This window comes from Herpailurus yagouaroundi, unplaced genomic scaffold (genome assembly GCF_014898765.1).
Source record: "Herpailurus yagouaroundi ecotype Mexico unplaced genomic scaffold, PumYag 163, whole genome shotgun sequence".
Classification (NCBI taxonomy): domain Eukaryota; kingdom Metazoa; phylum Chordata; class Mammalia; order Carnivora; family Felidae; genus Herpailurus; species Herpailurus yagouaroundi.
The window spans coordinates 33112426-33133046 of record NW_024412404.1 but is presented as its reverse complement, the minus strand read 5'-3'; the positions used below and the strand labels follow the sequence as shown (position 1 = coordinate 33133046).

At 36.3% G+C, this 20621-nt stretch overlaps 1 protein-coding gene across 1 annotated transcript in view; it reads right to left on the bottom strand.

Annotated features, from left to right (window-relative positions):
* MARCHF5 (membrane associated ring-CH-type finger 5) overlaps window positions 1-20621 on the bottom strand; it is a 57814-nt gene that overhangs the window by 9732 nt on the left and 27461 nt on the right. The window contains exon 3 of the mRNA XM_040485862.1: window positions 3094-3224. Within this exon, the coding sequence (XP_040341796.1) occupies window positions 3094-3224 (131 nt within the window). The remainder of the gene's footprint in view (window positions 1-3093; window positions 3225-20621) is intronic.

Here is a 20621-nt window from a genome sequence, read left to right as displayed (position 1 = left end):
GATGGTATAAGTGGGGCACATTCCCTAACAAATATGCTCAGAAAGGTAAATGTCTTCCCAATACAATTATATCATATGATACCTACCTACCTACCTACCGTCTGTAATCTACTGTAATCTCTCTCATTCAGGGCTTAAAAAATCTTTCCAAGTGCCACAGTGTATATGAAGATTATTTCTAAGTGGTAACACAAAATATATGTATCATCATAATTTTAGTCTTTTTCTTTACCATCACCATTAACCAACATGTTCATTTTTGTCTCCTTGCTTGTATCTCCTCTACAGATCCAAATTATTGCCTTCAAGAGTCAGCTCCAGACTTACTTTCTATGAAACTTCAAACGATCTTTCATTGTACTGAATTAAAATACTGTTTATGTAGTCTTCTGTACTCTTCATATTTGTTTACATAATGTTATAACTGTTCTCCAGTTGTTCACTTACGTACAACTTGTCTTAGAACTATATTCCTTGGGCCTGGGAATCATTAACAAATTTCTTTTAAGATTGAGTGATGCTTGGAGTCCCTGGGTAGCTCAGTTGGTTAAGCGTCTGACTATTGGTTTCGGCTCAGGTCATGATTGTACAGTTAGTGGCTTTAAGCCCCACATTGGGCTCCATGCTGGCAGTGTGGAGCCTGCTTTGGATTCTCTCCCTCTCTCTCAAATTAAAAAAAAAAAGATTGAGTGAGCCTAAAATCTTTACTCAAAAAGAGCCATCCTATTTCTTGTAGTCAATTAGGTATTAAGAGAAATCACTCAATCTCAGGGGGCCTTAGTTTCCTCACCTGCAAAAAATATACATATACATCCGTATTGTACATTCAATAATGTATATATCTGCTCTAAGTTTTTGTGTCTTCGTCAGTACTAGTGAATTACCTAAACCTCCCTGAACTAATGATGTACTCATTAATCAAAACTGGAGTTTTAATTTATTTTATTTAATTATTGCAGAGAATATAATCAAATAAACCTGCTACTACCTGACAGAACTAGTCATATAAAAAAAACCCCACGATATTTATGAAAGCCCTTTAAGTATTAGTCTCTGTGTATATGCTATAACAGGAATACCTAAGTGTAAGACAGTCTCTACTTTCAAGGAAATTACTTTTTAAAAAATATTTGAGAGAGAGCAAGAGAGAGAGTGAGTGGGTGCAAGCAGGGGAAGGAAGGAGAGTGGAGAGACAGAATCCAGTGCAGAGCCCCACGTGGGGCTTGATCCCACAAACTGTGAGATCAAGACCTGAGCCAAAATCAAGAGTTGGACACTTAACCAACTGAGCCACCCAGCACCCCTCAAGGAAATTACCTTCTAATAGGAAAAGCAAAGGGCTGAATATAGGAAAAATTAAATAAGTTCAGTAATCTATATATCACTTGGTCAGCACAAGATTTGCTGCCATTTAAAGAATGACAGTGGCAGGAGTTGTCTGGTTAGTTTCAGGAGGGAAAAGCAGCTGAACTAAGCCTGAAAAGAGTTCAGATTTGGAGAAGTAGAGAAGAGAATGGAGAGACAGGTATGAGGCAGGGAGGGTGGCAAAAGTCAAAGGACAGAGGTAAAAAACTAAACAGGAGCAAAAGGATAGGATGCAGGGGACAGCCCAATAGGCCTCAAAGTAGAATGAAGTAAGACTATGAAGGATTTGGCATAACAAATCAGGTCAAGGAAACAGAATCTTTTTTAAGTCAGTGGTTCTTAATCTTTATCCATTACACTCATGACAAATGATGGTTTACTATTTGTAATTCATTCTAGTGACTACATCCAGATTTTGGGGGTATCCTTAACGCTTCATGAAGAAACCTTGCAATACTCTGTTTCACCATGACTAAACAACCAGAAAGGCTACTTACCATGGACCTGGCATAGGCAAGTTATGTGCAATTTCTAGAATATTACACAGTGTGTAAACTATTACTGAGTTACTTATGAAACACTTACCCAATCTAACTGCTGCATTGGAAGTCCTACTTAAGACAGAGGAGACAGCTTGGAGTAGATATTGAAGGGATTATTTTAGGAAGATTAATTTGGAAGGATGGACTGACAGAAGAGAATGAAATTAGAGAAACCAATCAAAAGGCTCCTTTAGCCATACGGTATGATAGGGGAGTGACAACAAAGTCAGGTGTTATAAAGACTGTGGAAAGGAAGCTACGGATATAAGATATCAAAATGGAAACTGCTTGGATTTGGTCAGTGGACTGGAGATAGGGCTACGAAGCAGAAAGTTAAAGGTAATCCTAAGAATGTAGGATATAAACCGAGTAGATGGGAAAATGATAGTAGCAATCAGAGGTATAGAGAAATTATAATATTATAAAATATAAATAAATTTAGGTTTCAAATTGAGGAAAAGACTAGTTTGATTTCAGAAATCCTGAGTGTGAAATCACAAGTGGTCACATAAGGAGAAGGGTCAAGCTGCAACGGCAGGACTGCTTTTGAGGATAGAATAGGGCAAAAGATGTAGATCTAACCATAAAAGGCACACAGCTGATAGCTGGAAATCATTAGGGAAAAAGTATAAAGAGAGGAATCAAGGGCCTGGGACTAAATCTTGAAATTTAATCTAATAATCTTCACCGACAGTTATTGATTGTAGCAAAAAACGGGAAGTAACTAATTTCTAATCAACAACAGACTGGTTGGTAAATTGTTCTAATTCCATATGTAGAATGGTATGCAGATTTCTGCATACTTATAAAAAGATCTCCAAGATTCACTGTTTGTAAAAAAAAAAAAAAAAAAAAAAAAAAAGGCAGGTGTACTTCTAATATGCTTCCTTTTAGGGGGAAAAAAAAGTATGTGTGTGGGAGAACAAATTTATTTTCTCTTGCACATGCACAAAGAAAGTCTAGAATATATTACATAACTAATATAAATGGCTACCTGGGGAAGTGAGGGGGAACCTGGGCAAAGAGTAAGAAGATGACTTTTCACTATATACTTTTTTTTAATAAATTTTCTTATTTTTAAGCCTTGAGAATGTTATTATTCAAAATAATTTTTAAAACTCCTAACAGAAATCTAATAGATCTTCACATTAAAAGTATTATCACTGAATAGAGTAAAATACTGAACCTGCATCACTGTCACTGCTCCATAAGTCACAGCTGTCCAATAGATAGAGCCAACCATTATTCCCGCTGCAGCAAATGGACAAGCTTTTGAGATCAGTCTATCTGCAAGATCCAAGACGTAAACAACTGGACCTATAATAAAAGAAAGTAATATTTCAACACAAGACAGATATTTAAAAAATGACTTGTTCAATATTTTCCAATGATCTAAAATGTTGTTACGAAGTTGGATGTTCTGATGCTTTAGAGGTAACTGTTATAAATGTGATGGGAACCTAGATTTGAATAAACTTAGAATTTCTCAGTTGTCTTGATGAATAGTTAAGTTCTGCTTCCTAAATTCTAGGAAATAGCTTCTTCAAATTTTTATCTTTATCAGTAAATCAAATAAAGCCTCAAACGCAGCTGCTTCTTATGAAAAAAATAGTTCTCTTACTTATTTTATTCACACTGGCTACTGCAGAATGAAATGGCCATTTCAGAACAGTTCCTGCCCATAATTATATTCTCTAGTACTTGGTAAAAATATCACTTCTTTGACTTCACTCACTACTTCCTTGGTGCAGTATGTGAAGGTATCCAATGCTATTTTCTTGTAGTTATAAGAAGTCAATCTATCTTACGTTGATGTTTCAATATGCAACATTTAGTTGAGTAGTATTCTCTACAAACTTTTTCCCCCCAAGCTTTTGTTTAAATTCTATTTAGTTAACATATAGTGTACTATTAGTTTCAGGAGAATTTAGTAGTTCATCACTTACATGTAACGCCCATCTAACAAACTTCTTTTAATGATCACCATGTGAGTTTTTATGACATTCCAACAGCTGTATGTGCCAATTATACTTCTATTATTAAATGCTTACTGTGAAATTTGGCTACTACCTTTCTCTGTAAGTTATTTAGAATAGCTATATTTGGAGGTATTCTAGACTGCTTTTAAGCCCAATACAATTTAGCTCCAGAATTTTTCAGAATAGTGAAAGGGTCTCAGGACTGAATTAGAACAAGGCCTAAAGAACTGAGTATCTAAGTTTAATCAAAGAAATATAAAACCTTGATTTAGTAATCATATTTGTTGAATACCCTCCACATACAAACTATCACTTGAGACATTTTCTTAGAAATGTATAAGAATTATTACCTACCTTCTGAGGGCTTACAATCTATGAGGACGCTGTAGAATGTAAAAAATTATTTTTATTGTAGAAAGAAATGAACATAGCAATATGAGATAAATTAAACACGTATGAACAAGCATCGATCTATAGAGCCTTGATCAATACTTCCCCTGATCGCTAGAGCCAGTAACATTACTAGTCACTGTAAGAGAGACCCCATTGTGAAGTAGGAAGAACATTGGGAGCCACATTAAAGGACCTATGATTTCAATTCAGTGTGTTTACTATCTCCTCTAACAATAGTTTGCACTTCTTAAGTCTACATGATACCAGCTGCTGTGCCCCAGGCATTACATGCATCATTATTCAATCTTATAATGTATAGTTTTATCCTTAAAATATACAAATTTGCTGGGTTAAGTTTAAAACTCCCTCAGAAGGCACAATAGAAGTCATTTTAGTGAGTCACCAAAGATCTGTCAAATGCTGGTACTAAAAGTTAAAGACCATAAAGTATATATAAAACCTCCACACTTCAACTTTCATATTCTCTACTGATAATCCTTTAATCAAAAATTGAAGCCACAAAAGAACAAGTCCAGACTCTCCACAGCACATGCAGCCACTACCAACATCACACCTATCTGATGTCAATCCCTCCACTGACATACCAGATCCCATCTCTTGCCAACTCAAAGACACAGCTCCAGCAACGGTTTCCTACATCATTTCCTCTCTACTCTTTATTGGAATGTTTCCAATCAGACATATTGTTGTTTCTTCTATCTTAAAAAAAACCAAATTATCGTCTTGATCTTTCTTCCCCCACTGCTTGATCTTTGCTCCCTTTACAAAATTCCTCAGAAGACTCATCTGTTTTCACTCTCCTTCAATTCTCCTCTTGAATCCACTCCACCAAAATTGCTCATAATGGTCACTAACAACCTATGAACAGCTGAATGCAAAAGGGAGGACTATTTGGCCTAACAGAAGTATCCGACATGGACATTCCCTTCTTCTTCCTCATATATGGTTCTTCATTGTACTTCTAGGACATCATCATCTTTTGGTGTTCTTTCCATCACCAGTCATTAACTTTTCAGTCTTCTTTCTTGGTTCCTCCTCCTCTTCTTGACCTCAGTGAAACCCACCCTGCCAATTTCTACCTCATGATACTCTATTTACTCTGCATTATTTTTCTTTTTCCCAAAGCACTTACCACCTAACGTACTCTAATTTATTAGAGTAAACATACTCTAATAAACTAGTATAACATACTCATTCTATTTCCACCTGTGAGAATAGGGGCTGGGAAACTATGGGCTAGACCAAACCCAGCTGGCTGCTTTTGTAAATAAGGTTTTATATGGAACATGCCACATGCAAAAGCCTAAAATATTTACTGTCTGGTTTATAACAGAAAAAGTCTGCTGACTTTTGAACTAGAATATATGCTCCAAAGGGAAAAATAACACTTTTGTTTTGCTCATTGATGAATCCCAATTCCTATGATTCTAAATATTTGAATTCTCTACTAAGGTACTTATGTAAAACTACGCCATGAAAATCTTTCTGTACCAAGCCCAAGGTAACTATAGGGGTATTTTCTACTGAGTCAGAATCAAAATTGGTAAGGAAAGAAGGTATTTTGCATGCTTCCAATGTAACTTCTTCCTCCCTCTTCAACAGGGTACATCCATCAGTAGATAGGATGAAGCAATATAATTCCTAACATGGTAGTCAATCACTATCACTTTTATCTATCATGAGCATGGACAATTTAGAGATGTTTGAATTGTCTTCCTTTAAAGATTTCAGAAGGTTCAATTTTCTTCCTGAATCCACGGGTGTGAATTCTTTTTGTACAAGCAAAAACAAACAAAAAATCCACTTCTGGAAATGTTCTACTTATTCCTTGGGTCACATACAAAAGATGTGCCGGATTACATGAAGACACTGGCTGTGTTTCATAGTCCTTATTTCCAGTTTTTCTGAAATAATCTTGTCTAACCTTTTGTCTTTATTTTTCCTAAAACTCTCCATGCTCTTCCAGATAGACTAGTCCAAGAATAGTTTAATAAAGATAAATGCCTAATAGTAAACATACCAACAGAACAGTAAATTGCCATGCAGGGGAGGTATTTCTTAAAGATTATCTAGGCAAGCTATTTAGTGAATAAGAACAATTACTGAATTTCTCTGGATGACAGTCCCTGAGTCACTCTTCTTACTAGGAAGCTTACCATATGCTACTATCTCATAACTTGGGATCGAAAGAGAAGTTACTAGATTCTTCTTACTGTCAGATTATAGCACAGAGAGTAGTGGGAAGTGAGGAAAGGCAAGACTAGCCATCTACAACCTCAATTCTAATGAAGAGGAAGAAGAGTAAATGCACATCACATAAGTTAAATACCTAAGGGCATAAAAAGACTTCAATGTTTTAAAAGGCATTTTGAATTTTTAACGTCTTGGTGGGCTTCACCACTTACTTTTCAATATACTGTATTTACACAATGGATGGCAACTGAAGAAGCTCTGTATAAATGTAAGTTTTGAAAACCCAATAATTTATTTTATTTATTTAAAAAAAATTTTTTTTTAACGTTTATTATTTTTGGGACAGAGAGAGACAGAGCATGAACGGGGGAGGGGCAGAGAGAGAGGGAGACACAGAATCGGAAACAGGCTCCAGGCTCCGAGCCATCAGCCCAGAGCCTGACGCGGGGCTCGAACTCACGGAGCGCGAGATCGTGACCTGGCTGAAGTCGGACGCTTAACCGACTGCGCCACCCAGGCGCCCCGAAAACCCAATAATTTAAAGGGCACTAGGGAAGCTCGCAATTAAGAGAGAATCTATTGCGAATTCTTTTGTACAATAAAGAAGCTTTTGTAAAGAAAATAACTACACCCTAGTATTCTGGATAAATTCAAATTTTCACATTTCAGATATGAATGACATCAAACAGCAAGCTGAGACCTAATGGAGAAACTCTTAAGTCCATGTCTACTGAAAAATAAGTCATCAGTTTTATCTGGAAGACACTGCAAAAGGAGATTTGTTGCACCGGTGATTTACATTCAAATTCATGTATGCATGGTGTTAAAGGTACATCTTGGAAGATAAGAAATTAATGACTGAAGGGCAGAAAATATTTAGGGCTCAACATCTATGGGCACTGCTCACTGTAATACCCAGAATTCCCATGGCCTTTCTCTGGGACAGAAAAGTATCCTTAAAAAAAAAAAAAAAAACCTCTGACCAATTCTTGAGAAATAATTTCTACATGTTGCCAGAATGCTATAAAGTTTCTAACACAGAACACAATTTAATGAGCAAAAATAGATGTTTCACAAGATAACCTTGTATAAATTCCTGAGAAGATAATAGCTTTACTGAACTCCAAAGTTTCTGTTAAGTGGCCAATAGTTCATAAAAGAGATTTAATAAGACAGACTGTTTGCAAAAGGTATTCAAGTTTCCAGGTTTTTTTTTTTTGTTGTTGTTTTTGTTGTTTTGCTCTGCATTGAACTAGTTTTGATCTAGACCCAACTTAAATGCCAACTTGCTAAGCCAAAACAACCTCACCTTCAGCTTCAGAACCATCCAGAACTGCAGATTTTGGAGGCCACCAAGAGTCCAACAATATAGTCCTCAACTTCTCTCCGTGCTCCAAGTCTTCTTTTTGTTGTGTTCTATTTCTGGAATGTCCTGTCCCTACTTTAAGTCTATATGAAACCCAACTTCCCAATGAAAACTAATCTAACCTGACAGAGGTTGACTAATTGCTCTACCCCACCCTGTTCATGTCCCATGAGGCTTCCTTTAATACTATCCCATAAAATGCACTTACCCCTTTGCTTGTACATAATGTTAGTACTTTATGTTCTTGTTCAATGTTTGTTCAGTTGTCTCAATATCCTTATGTCTGTCCATGTCAGCATCATCATAGATTGAAAACTCCCAGGGGGCAGGGGCCAAGTCTGTTTAACTCGTTTTGTACAGTGCCTAGGATAGAACCATGTACAGATAGGTGCTTAAAACAAATGCTTTTGATGATGATTGGCATCACTCTCAGGGACTCTGTAGGCCACAGCTATCTCAGCACATGGTACTTGGCAGTACATTAGGGCACTTTGGCCTGTTGCATAGGATATTAAAATATAATGGCATAGGACCTAGCTGCAGCACTCTGTGGCAAGTATTTGACTCAATCCATTGTTAAAAAAGGTCCTTTAATAGGGGTGCCTGGCTGGCTCAGTGAGCGGAGCGTGCAACTCTTGATCTTGGGGTTGTGGATTCAAGTCCCACGTTGGGTGTAAAGATTACTTAAAAATAAAATCTTAAAAAAAAAAGTATATGGTCTCAAGTCAACAAATGTGGATTTTATTGAAGACATGAAGTAATACCACAACAACCATCTCAGAAGTTAAAAGTATATGGAACTCCTGATGGGACAGTAAAGAATTTTAACTCTTTCCCTAGCGTTCATCACTGTTTTAAACACTAGACTTCAGAGGCCAGGTTGAAGAGCCTCAGAAAGCTTATGTAAATGTCATCTTTGATTGCTCTGCTGGTAGGGTGAGGTTATACCAATTTTATGCAGGAATAAATATCCTACAAACTCAGGCTATCAATTATTTTGCTTAGTAACAAGAAGTTAGACATTAAATTGTAAACAGGTAAGAATATGTTGTTGGGCAATTTTTTAGACAACCAAACTAGTAATAATTGGCCCCAAATCCTCAAAACAAAACAAAACAATGCTGAGGAATAAAAGATCCAGAGTCAAAGCAGATGAGTACCATTCCTGTGTGTGTGTGTGTGTGTGTGTATACATATATACACATAGCATAATACCATATATATATATATATATGTGTGTGTGTATATATATATGTAGCATAATACCATGAATAGTAACTAAAGATCATAGTAATTCTTAATTACATAGTCTATGCCAAAAGAAAGCTTAAATTTATCCTCATAAGAGAATAGCCCATAGAATTCATTCGTGGGCTATAAAGTCAACTACTAAGTAGCTATTAAGCACCTACTGTACACATAGCATTCTACTTTGCATTAAAATAAATGTAAATGAAATTTATACACCAGCCTCTGCCTCCAAGGAGCCTCCAATCTAGTTAAGGACAACCAATAAATACACATTAAACAACTGAAGAACTTTAAGGAAAATTTAGTATATGTACATTAGTATGCACAGACTTTACAGATACGTGAATGGAATTTCAAGTAAACATTATAGGGGGATGAGGATTCAGAGTTTTTCAATTGATATATACATGTGTATTTTACTAATTAACAGAAGTGAATCTTAGACTTAGAAGTCTATGATCTGAAAAGGGGCATTCTAAAAGACCTTCTAACTGGGGCAAAAGACTTTCTTCAACAGGTTTATATAGTTTTAAAAAGCTAGTATACCAGTAATATCAGGGTTAATTGACAGAAACCCTGACTAGGGTTCAAAGATGCTGACACCCTCATAGGAAGGAAGTTCCTGATGACAGACATGCTAAATGAAAATGAAATTTCAGGAAAATTAATCTTATAATAGATTATTTAAAGTCAATAAACTAGAACAGAATCTGCCAAGATTTTGTATCCAAACCAAATACAAAGAAAAAGTAACAATCCAGAGAAACTTAATATAAAGAGACAGCTGAATTAGGAAAAGATCAAGAAACATCAGAGAAAATGCAATATGGTTTTTTTTTTTTTGAGAGAACAATGACTAAGGTATTAAATTCTTTGAATTTCAAAATAAAATGTTGAAAAAGTTCTTTAAGGTGTGATAAAAGAAGCACCACCATCAATTATCATTAGTTGATACATAAAAACAGATGGCAATATTGATTATGCATATACTATGCCAAGAAATTACTAATGAGAAAACTTTTTAGAGAATAACAAAAGGTTATCATAAGATTCAGGTAACTATAACCCTGAGGAAAGTCAACCTGATATTACTATTTCATTTTCTTCTTCCCTTTATGTGAGAAGCTCATATTAGGCTTCTTAGAGCCAACATAACAATGTGGTCATAAGAATTTGGTAGGGTCTATTGTGTGAATTTGTACAAATTGATATCCCTGGACCTCAATTTCTGTATCTGTTCAGTAAGGCTATTAACTACCTCAGAATTTATGTGAAAATCAAGATAATGCATCTGAAGTCTTAATATAGTGCTTAGTATTATGTAGTAACAACCAATGTCAGCTATTAGTTCTTTCAAAAATGGCAAACTAAGTTAGATATGAGAGCTTAGAGATAGGAGGTATAATCCAAGACAGATGTATGAGGAAAAATTTATGGCATAAGGTTCTAGTATAAAAATAAGACTCCTTCAGGAAATTCTCAAGTAAGAAATAAAGGATAGATGTGCTTCAAGGTCTGGGACAAGGGTGGGGGAGGACAATTCACAGAGCCAGGAAATCTGGGAACGAAGACGGAGATGGAGGATATAAGGCTTACAGAATTTAGATCTATAATGAGTATTTTTTTTTTTTTTTTTAATGAACTCATCCATGGTTCAACCAACACTGGGACTTATATATTTTTAATTTTTTTAAATTAACTTTATTTACTTATATATTTTGAAAGAGAGAGGGGAGAGAGAGAATACCAAGCAGGTTTTGCACTGCCAGCGCAGAGCCTGATGGCCGGCTTGAACTCAAAAACCATGAGATCGTGACCTGAGCCAGAGTTGGACACTTAACTGAGCCACCCATGTGCCCCAGTAATTACTTAAAAAACATTTTTTTAACGTTTATTCATTTTTGAGGAACAGAGAGAACATGAGTGGGGGAGAGGCAGAGAGAGAGACCCAGAATCCAAAGCAGGCTCCATGATCCGAGCTGTCAGCACAGAACCCAATGCGGGACTCGAACCCACGAGCTGTGAGATCATGACCTGAGCTGAAGTTGGACGCTTAACCGACAGAGCCACCCAGGCACACTAATTAAAAAAAAAAAAAAAAAAGATTCTATAATTATGTTTTGGACCTATAATTCAGCTATCTGTATTTATATGCAGTGTGCACCCAGAAAGTCTCACTCTGTTCAAGATGCTTCTTAAAAAAAAAAAAAAAAAAAAAAAAGATGCTTCTTAAAACTAATCTACTTTTAAATCTTCGGTAACAAGACGGGAAGTGATTCGCATCCAGTAAATGCAAAGAAATCCTATTTTGAAGGTATCCTAGTCATTTGCCTCATAAGAGGGTATATAAATGAGAGCCAAAGAAGACCTAATGAGTATAAAGTATAACTACAAACTTTGAGAACAGGAAGTATTCAAAGACTGAATCACTATGGAATGGAATTTTTGTTTTTAAATTCATTTTGATACAAAAGCAAAGTAACTTGGATACAAAAGCAAAGTAAAAATAAACACTTCTCTAATGGCTAAGTGTAAACATTACTAAGAAACTTATTAATATGAAGTACCTGAATTCTTAAGTCTATAGACTGGTTTTCAAGTAGTGAAATAAGCCAACTATATATTTTATGAGAGCATCTGGAAAAGTAACAGGTTGAATTCATATGAATAATACAGGGCCACATGTGGTTATAGGAAAACGATGTCCCTATTAGAGAGTAACTGATAGCTTAGGAAATATTAGAAATTGAAATTACCATAAAATTGAAGCCTTGAAAAAATTTAAAAACACTAATGCTTATTTTATAGCACCCTTTTGCAATCTATAGCATTCTTACTTGCTTTACAATGGTTCAGCCATCTTATAAAGACATATAAATTAAAACTATGAGATTATCTTTCCTTACCTAACAGATTGGCTAAAATTTTAGTTTGTCAACACATTCTATTGGCAAAGCAGTGAGCAAACAGTACACTATGGGTGAATATATAAGTAGTATTAATACCTACAGAGAGGAATTTGGCAATATCTAGCAAAAGTATATATCCAATTCACCCTTTGACTCAGCATTCCTTTCTCAGTTCATCTTTCCATAAATATTCCAAACTAATAAATGAAGACATAAAGAATTGCAGTATCATTCTTCTGTATCACCTAAAAAAATAATAGATCTAGAGGCAATGAATGAAAAAATTACCAATCTTGCTAAAACCAGTAGGTAGAAGCTGATAGGGAACCTAATCAGATGCATCAGGTTGATAATACCTGTATGCACCGAATATAGTTTTACCATAAAAAGGACTACACGGTTTTTTTCAGATTTATTGAGATATTTTTGGCATACAACAAACTCAAGGCATACAATGTGATGATTTGATATACATATATATTAAAAAAATTTTTAATGTTTATTTTTTGAGAGATAGTCAGAGAGAGTACGAGTGGGGAGGGGCAGAAAGAGACACACAGAATCCAAAGCAGACTCCAGGTTCTGAGCTGTCAGCATGGTGCCCAATGCAAGGCTCAAACCCATGGACTGTGAGATCATGGCCTGAGCCGAATCAGACACTTAACCGACTGAGCCACCCAGGTGCCCCTGATATACATATATTACCAAAATAAGGTTAATACCTCAATACTTTTTTTTTTAAATTTATTTTTGAGAGAAAGAGAGACAGAGTGAGGGGGAGGGGCAGAGAGAGAGTGAGGGAGACAAAGAATCCGAAGCAGGCTCCAGGCTCTAAGTTGTCAGCACAGAGCCCAATGGGGGGCTTGAACCCACCAACCGTGAGATCATGACCTGAGCCGAAGTCAGATGCTCAACCGACTGAGCCACCCGGGCGCCGCTCAGTCCTCTTAATTACCATTTTTGTGTTGGTAACATTAAGATCCACTCTCCTAACTGTAGTTAATCATAGTCACTGTACTGTGTATTAGATCCCTGGAACCTACTCATCTACTAGATGAAATTTTGTACCCTCTGGCCAACATCTCCAAATATCCCTTATCCTTAGGCAATCACCATTCTACTATTTCTATGAATTTGGCTATTTTAAATTCTACAGGTAAGTGACAACATACAGTACTTGTCTTTGTAACTTATTTCATTTAGCATAATGCCTTAAAGATTTATCCATGCTGCTGCAAAAGGCAGGATCTCCTTTTTTATTTTTTTTATTTTTATTTAAAAAAAATTTTTTTTTTCAACGTTTTTATTTATTTTTGGGACAGAGAGAGACAGGGCATGAACAGGGGAGGGGCAGAGAGAGAGGGAGACACAGAATCTGAAACAGGCTCCAGGCTCTGAGGCATCAGCCCAGAGCCTGACGCGGGGCTCGAACTCCCGGACCGCGAGATTGTGACCTGGCTGAAGTCGGACGCTTAACCGACTGCGCCACCCAGGCGCCCCCAGGATCTCCTTTTTTTTTTTTTTTAATTTTTTTTTTCAACGTTTATTTTATTTTTGGGACAGAGAGAGAGAGCATGAACGGGGGAGGGGCAGAGAGAGAGGGAGACACAGAATCGGAAACAGGCTCCAGGCTCTGAGCCATCAGCCCAGAGCCCGACGCGGGGCTCGAACTCCCGGACCGCGAGATCGTGACCTGGCTGAAGTCGGACGCTTAACCGACTGCGCCACCCAAGTGCCCCAGGATCTCCTTTTTTAAACAGCTGAATATTTCATTGTATGTATGTGTGTGTATATATCTGACTTTTAAAAAATTCTTTCATCTCGTGATAGACACTTAGGTTGTTTCCAAGTCTTGGCTACTATGAACAAAGTTGTGGTGAACATGGGGGTGCAGGTATCTCTTTGAGACCCTGATTTCATTTCCTTCAGATATCTGTAGGGTTGTTGGATCAATGGTAGTTCCATTTTTGATTTTTTGAGGACTCCACATTGTTTTCCACAGTGGCCACACCAATTTACATTCCCACCAACAGTGCAATGCATAGTTCTCTTTTCTCCACAGCATTTTTTTTTTTTTTTTTTTTTTGATAACAGCCATTTAACAGGTGTGAGCTAACATCTCATTGTGGTTCTGATTTACATTTCCCTGATGATCAGAGATGCTGAACATCTTTTCATGCATTGGTTGTATGTCATCTTTGGAAAAGTCTGTTCAAGTCTTTTGCGCATTTTAAAATCAGATTGTTATTTTGCTATTGGATTGTATGGGTTCCTTATATACTTTGGATATTAACCCCATATCAGATAGATGATTTACAGATATTTTCTCCTATTCCATAGGCAATTGCCTTTTCATTTTGCTGATTGTTTCTTTTGGAGTGCAGAATCTTTTCAGTTTGATACAGCCCCACTTGTTTATTTTTGCTTTTGTTACTTGCACTTTTGGGATCATATCCAAAAATCATTACCAAGACCAACGTCAAGGAAGCTTCCCCCTAGGTTTTCTTCTAGAAGTTTTATAGTTTCACACTAAAGCCTTTACTTAAATACATTTTAAATTAATTTTTATGGTGGTATTAGTAAGATGGGGTCTAATTTCATTCTTTTGCATGTGAATATCAAGTTTTCCCAACACCATTTATTAAAGAGACTATTCTTTCTCCATTTATTCTTGGCTCCTTTGTCAAATATTAGTTGAACATCGTTTACTTCTGGGGTCTCAATTCTGTTCCAAGAGGACTATGTGTCTCTCTCTATGACAGTACCATATTGTTTTGATTACCACAGCTTCATAATAAAGTTTGAAATCAGGAAATGTGGCGCTTCCTTTTGTTCTACTCAGGATTGCTTTGGGCATTTGGGGTCTTTTGTGGTTCCATACAAATTTTAAGATTATTTTTTCTACTTCTGCAAAAAAGGCGACAGGGATTTTGGCAGGGATCTCTACTGAAATAATCATAATCGTGATTTTTATCTTTCATTCTATTAATGTGGTGATTCGCACTGATTTACAGATGCTGAACCACCTCAAGGATAAATCCCATTGGGCCATGGTGTTTGATCCTTTTAATGTGCTGTTGAATTTGGTTTGCTAGCATTTTGTTGAGAATTTCTGCATCTATATTCAGCAGAATACTGGCTTGTGGTTTTCCTTTCTTGTAAGCCTTATATGGCTTTGATATCAGGGCTCATAAAATGAATTTGGGAATTTCTCTCCTTTTCAATTTTTGGAACAGTTCAAGAAGGACTGGCATTGATTCTTCCTTACATGTTTGGTAGAATTCACCAGTGAAACAATTTGGCCCTGGGTTTTTTTGTTGGGAGGTTTATAATCTCCTTGCTGTTGACCTGTTCACATTTTCTATTTCTTCATGATTTGGTCTTGTTAGATGGTATGTTTCTAGGAATTTAACCTTTACTTCTAGGTTATCCAATTTGTTGGCTACAATTGTTCATAGAAGTCTGTCAGGATTCTTTGTATTCCTGACATGTCAGTTGTAATATGTCCTCTTTGAAAGACAACTACACATTATATGCCTCAGGTTGTGATGTAGTAAGAAGTACACAGGACTATGAAATATTCTTGCAAAAAAAAATCGTATTTAACTTCACTGATGAGATCTAACCACCATTATAAGAAATGTAAGGGATACAGCAACATATTACCCAAGTATTCTTGGGCCATAATAATAAAATCCATAAAATGGGAAATTCTATGATGATAAATTATTTTTTTATTTAATGAAAAAATTACAAGGGAAAAGCTAAAATACTGGGGTTTACAAGTCACACTAGGCCTTAGGTCCATACAAAGCTGGAGAGCTGACTCTAAGGGTTATATGAACCATGAGTGAAAGGGTAAGCCAGAAAAATCCACATGACAACAAAGTGAGCCAACAAAGAAAACTATCTTATCTTCAAGAAGAAAAGTAGGGGTGCCCGGGTGGCTCGGTCAGTTGAGCGTCTGACTCTTGGTTTCAGCTCAGGTCATGATCTCCTGGTTCGTGGGTTTGAGTCCTGCATCAGGCTCTGTGCTGACTGTATGGAGCCTGCCTAGGACTCTGTCTCTCTCTCTGCCCTTCTCCAGCTTGCTCACTCTCTCAAAAATAAATACATTAAAAATTTTTTTTGAAAAAAAAAAAGTATGATGAGGACAGTTTCTTCTAAAAATCTGTAACCATAGTCAACTGGCATGCAGATTTCAGGTTAGAAATCTGTCTGTGCTAAGGGAGAAATCCCAAATGCAAATCCTTTCTGGAGTTCTTTCACCTTCAGGATATCCAGTCCACAAATATGAACACAAATGTGCACCTAATTCCCACACTCAAGAGAAATGAAGCATCATGAACAAGAGCCAGAAGAAAACAACAGTTTAGGTTACCAAAGACTTTAGATAATGGAATTATCAACCCAAACATAAAAAACTATAAAATAAAATACAAAGTAACATAAATGAACAAAAAACATGAGACTATAAACAATCACCAGGTGCATTTAAAAAAAACTAGAACTTACAGAAAACAAAACCCCTTGCAGATTATGAAGAGAGAATTTAAGAACTGGGTAACAGTTAAGAAGAAATTATAATGCTGCAGCACAGAGACCAAAAGACGAAAATCCATAAAAGAAAATAGAAATGTCTAACCTAACTCTAATCAGAGTTCTAGAAGAATGGGCGGAAAAAAAGCACAGGGGTGCCTGGATGGCTTCGTCAATTAAACTTCCAACTTTGGCTCGGTCATGAGCTCATGGTTCGTGGGTTCTAACCCCACACTGGGCTCTGTGCTAACAGCTCAGAGCCTGGAGCCTGCTTCAGATTCTGTGTCTCCCTCCCTCTCTCTCTCTGCCCCTCCCCTGGTTCATACTCTCTCTCAAAAATAAATAAAACATTAAAAAAAAAATTAAAAAAAAGAGGGGCACCTGGGTGGCTCAGTCCATTAAGCATCTGACTTCTGCTCAGGTCATGATCTTGCGGTTTGAGTTTGAGCCATGTGTTGGGCTCTGTGCTGACAGCTCAAAGCCTGGAGCCTGCTTCAGATTCTGGGTCTCCTCTTCTCTCTGTCCCTCCCCTACTCATACTCTGTCTCTCTCTCAAAAAATGAATAAACATTTAAAAAAATTAAAAAAAAAGAAAAAAGCATAAAACCTAAAATTTAGTATGGGGGGGGCACCTGGGTGGCTCAGTCAGTTAAGGGTCAAACTCTTGGTTTTGGCTCAGGTCATGATCTCATGGTCTGTGAGTTCAAATGCTGCATCAGGCTCTGTGCTGTCAGCAAGGAGGCTGCTTGGCATTCTCGTTCTTTCCCTCTCTCTCTGCCCCTCCCCTGCTTGCTCTCTCAAAATAAATAAACTTAAAGAAAATTGCTACAGGGGAAAATACAGTATCAGAGGGAAAAACACTTCAATCTGGAAGATGGCCAAGAAAAGGGAGAAGGGAAAAGTAGAACAAATGGAACACACAAAATGTGACAGTAAAAACCCAACTCTATCAGTATCACAAGAAGTGTAAAAACACAGAACTGAAAATAAAAGGATAAGGAAAGATAAACAGGCAAATACAACATCATCAAAAAAAAAAGTTGATATATAGGAGGAAAAGAGTAACTTTACAGTGGAAAAACCTGACAAACACCATCTTAGCCAGATGACCAAGGTCAGTATCACCAGTGATAAGTAACGTTGATGGTATTTGTCTTTGCTATGATATGATGAAAATGGCACTTCCCCTCTGTGGTCTTGTTCCCTATAACGCATAACCTCAACAGACAATGGGAAAAACATCAAACAGATCTGAATCGAGGGACATTCTACAAAACATCTGACCATTATTTCTCAAATGTGTCAAGGTCACCAAAAACAAGGAAAAGTCTGAGAAACTGTTACAACCAAGAGAAGCCTACGGAGACATGACTAAATGTAATGTGGTATCCTGGAACAGAATGAAGATATTAGGTAAAAATAAGGAAATCTGAATAAAATATGGACTTTAATAACAATGTAGCAATATTGGTTAATTATAACGAATGTACCACAATAAGACGTTAATAATAGAGGAAACTGGATGTGGGATGTATGGGAACTCTGCTATTTTTATAATTTTTCTATAAATCAGAAACTGTCCTAAAAGTTGATTTAAAAAAAGATGGTGTAGCTATGTCTATTCTATATTATCATGTCTATATTATACACAAGTGTAAGACAAAAAAAAGCATTATTGGAGATAAAATAGTCATTACTTAATGATAAAGTGTTGAACTCAAGGATATTTTATTTCTAAACCTGAGGAGTAGGTGAACAAGTGATGGTTTATTAGTCTTTATTTCTCATATGTAGTTATGATATAATCTTTTTCAACAAAATATTTTATAATAAAAGAGAAAAAAATACCTGAGTGAACAGTCTGCTGAGCTTTGATCAATGTTAAGGCAGCAGATATAATTAGTTCTGTATATTGATAGCAGCATGCTGGCAAAGGCAATGGAAAAGCAGGCACGCCAATACACTGTTGGGAAGATTAAATAGGTATAATCTCTACAAAAGCCAATTTGGTGGTATCTATTAATGTTATAAATGCATGTACTCTTTGACCCAGCAATTCTACTCTAGTCATTTATTTTAGATATATTTGCATGTGTGCATAAAATTATTTCACAGTTGTTTATGACAGCACTGTTTGTAGTAGTAAAAGATTAGAAACAGCCTTTATGCCCATCAACGGGAGACTGTTTATATAAATAATCACACATCTGCAATGGAATATTATATAACTGTAAAGAAAGAAAAAGCTCTTTATACACTAATATAAAGTGGCATCTTCCATATATTGCTAAGAAAAAAAATACAGAACATAATATATAGCGTATTTGTCTAGAATATTTTGACATATAATCTAATTGTGCTCAATATTGTGTTTGCCTCTTCATATTTACTCATCTTTCTCCACCCTGCTTTGCGCACAATTCGCCAAACTGCATCTTCCAGGCAACCTTGCCCTCTAGCTTCTCATGTGTCTGAGCAGTAAGTGGAATGGCGAGAAAATCAGAGGGTGGTAAAAGTGCTTCCCTCACTCTAGGCAGTTTGTATTTCTTTCTCTAAGACCATAGATCCTGTTAAACAGCTTCTGCTAAAGCTCTTGTCAAGTTCTGTTAATAGTTTCCCTTCCCTGCCCTTTCAGGCCTAGGAGTGGAAATAGTTTCACACAGTTGCTGATCCTTGGGTATTTTCCTATCTCTTGTTTATTCTTTTAACTCTATCCTAATATTTATAGCTTTTCAAGGGTGGGGTGAAGTGAGGGAGAGAGAAGAAGGAAAAAAAGAGAAACACTGAGACTTCTAACAATGGTTGCCTCTGAGTAAGAAACTTACCAGCATTTTGGCTGGTGAATGTGGTAAAAAGACTTTCATTGCACACCCTACTCTTTTGAATTTGGTCCATGAGAATGTATTATCTAGAGGGAAAATATATAAAGTAAACTGAAACATTTAAAAGAGACAAAAGAAAATACTAAGAGATACTCTCGTTGGGGCATCTTTTCTTTCACACATTTGCTATCTTTTGCCGTGTCCAGCAGGGTAAATGTGGACACAAAGAAAAAAGAGAATAGATCTTTTGGTGCAAGCATCTAGCCATCATTTTGCTTCTTGGTCATGTTTCTCCTTCAATTCTAATAGCATCAAATCACTGAAAATAATAAAAATAATTTATTAGCAGTATCTCAAGTAAATTCAAATTCACACCATCCCTATTCCTTCTTACAGTACCTGAAACTACTTCTTATTCATATGTGACCTGGTAGCTGACTCACTGAGTGACAGTAACAAGAAATTCAGCAGTTTAAAAGCTTGGCTCCTTCACTTACTTGCTAGAAGCCCACGGGATTCTATTAAATAAGTTTGCTGAATGTGTTCTTACCTAACTGTGCAGAGCTTTTGAGAAGTTTAAATAAAAGAACATAGGCAAAGTGACAACAAAGTGTCTGGCAAATAGTAGGAGCCTGTTAGCAAATGACAGCTATTGATATCACTATTATTATTATTAATAAAGTAACATTACAAAATAAATTTTATTTGGTAGTTTCTCTAGGAAAGGTTTCTCCCAGGAGTCATCCTTCATCATCCGTAGTGAATATCTTTCCCTAAGTTTCACACTTCACTTAATATTTGCTAACTACTTTTTGAGGGTGACTGTTATCTTCAACTCTATACAGAAGTTTGAATTAATGTTTACTTGAGAGTAACAATAAAGAAGAACAAAACTAATAAAAATTTAACTTGAGGAATCTAAGGGGGTGCCTGTCTGGCTCAGTTGGAAGAACATAATCTCAGGGTCCTGACTTCAAGCCCCATGTTGGGCATGGAGCCTTAGGGAAAAAAAAAAAAAAAGTAATCTAAGTATATACCAATAATATATTAAGACATAAAATAGCAAAGGTGGCAACACTAACATCAGTTAAAATCAACTTTAAGACAAAAATTATTAGAAACAAAAAAGGAAATTTTATAATGGTAAAAGGGACAATCCATCAGTAAGACAGCACAATTTGGAACATATATACATCTAACAATAAAGCCTAAAATAAATAAAGCAAAACGGACAGAACTGG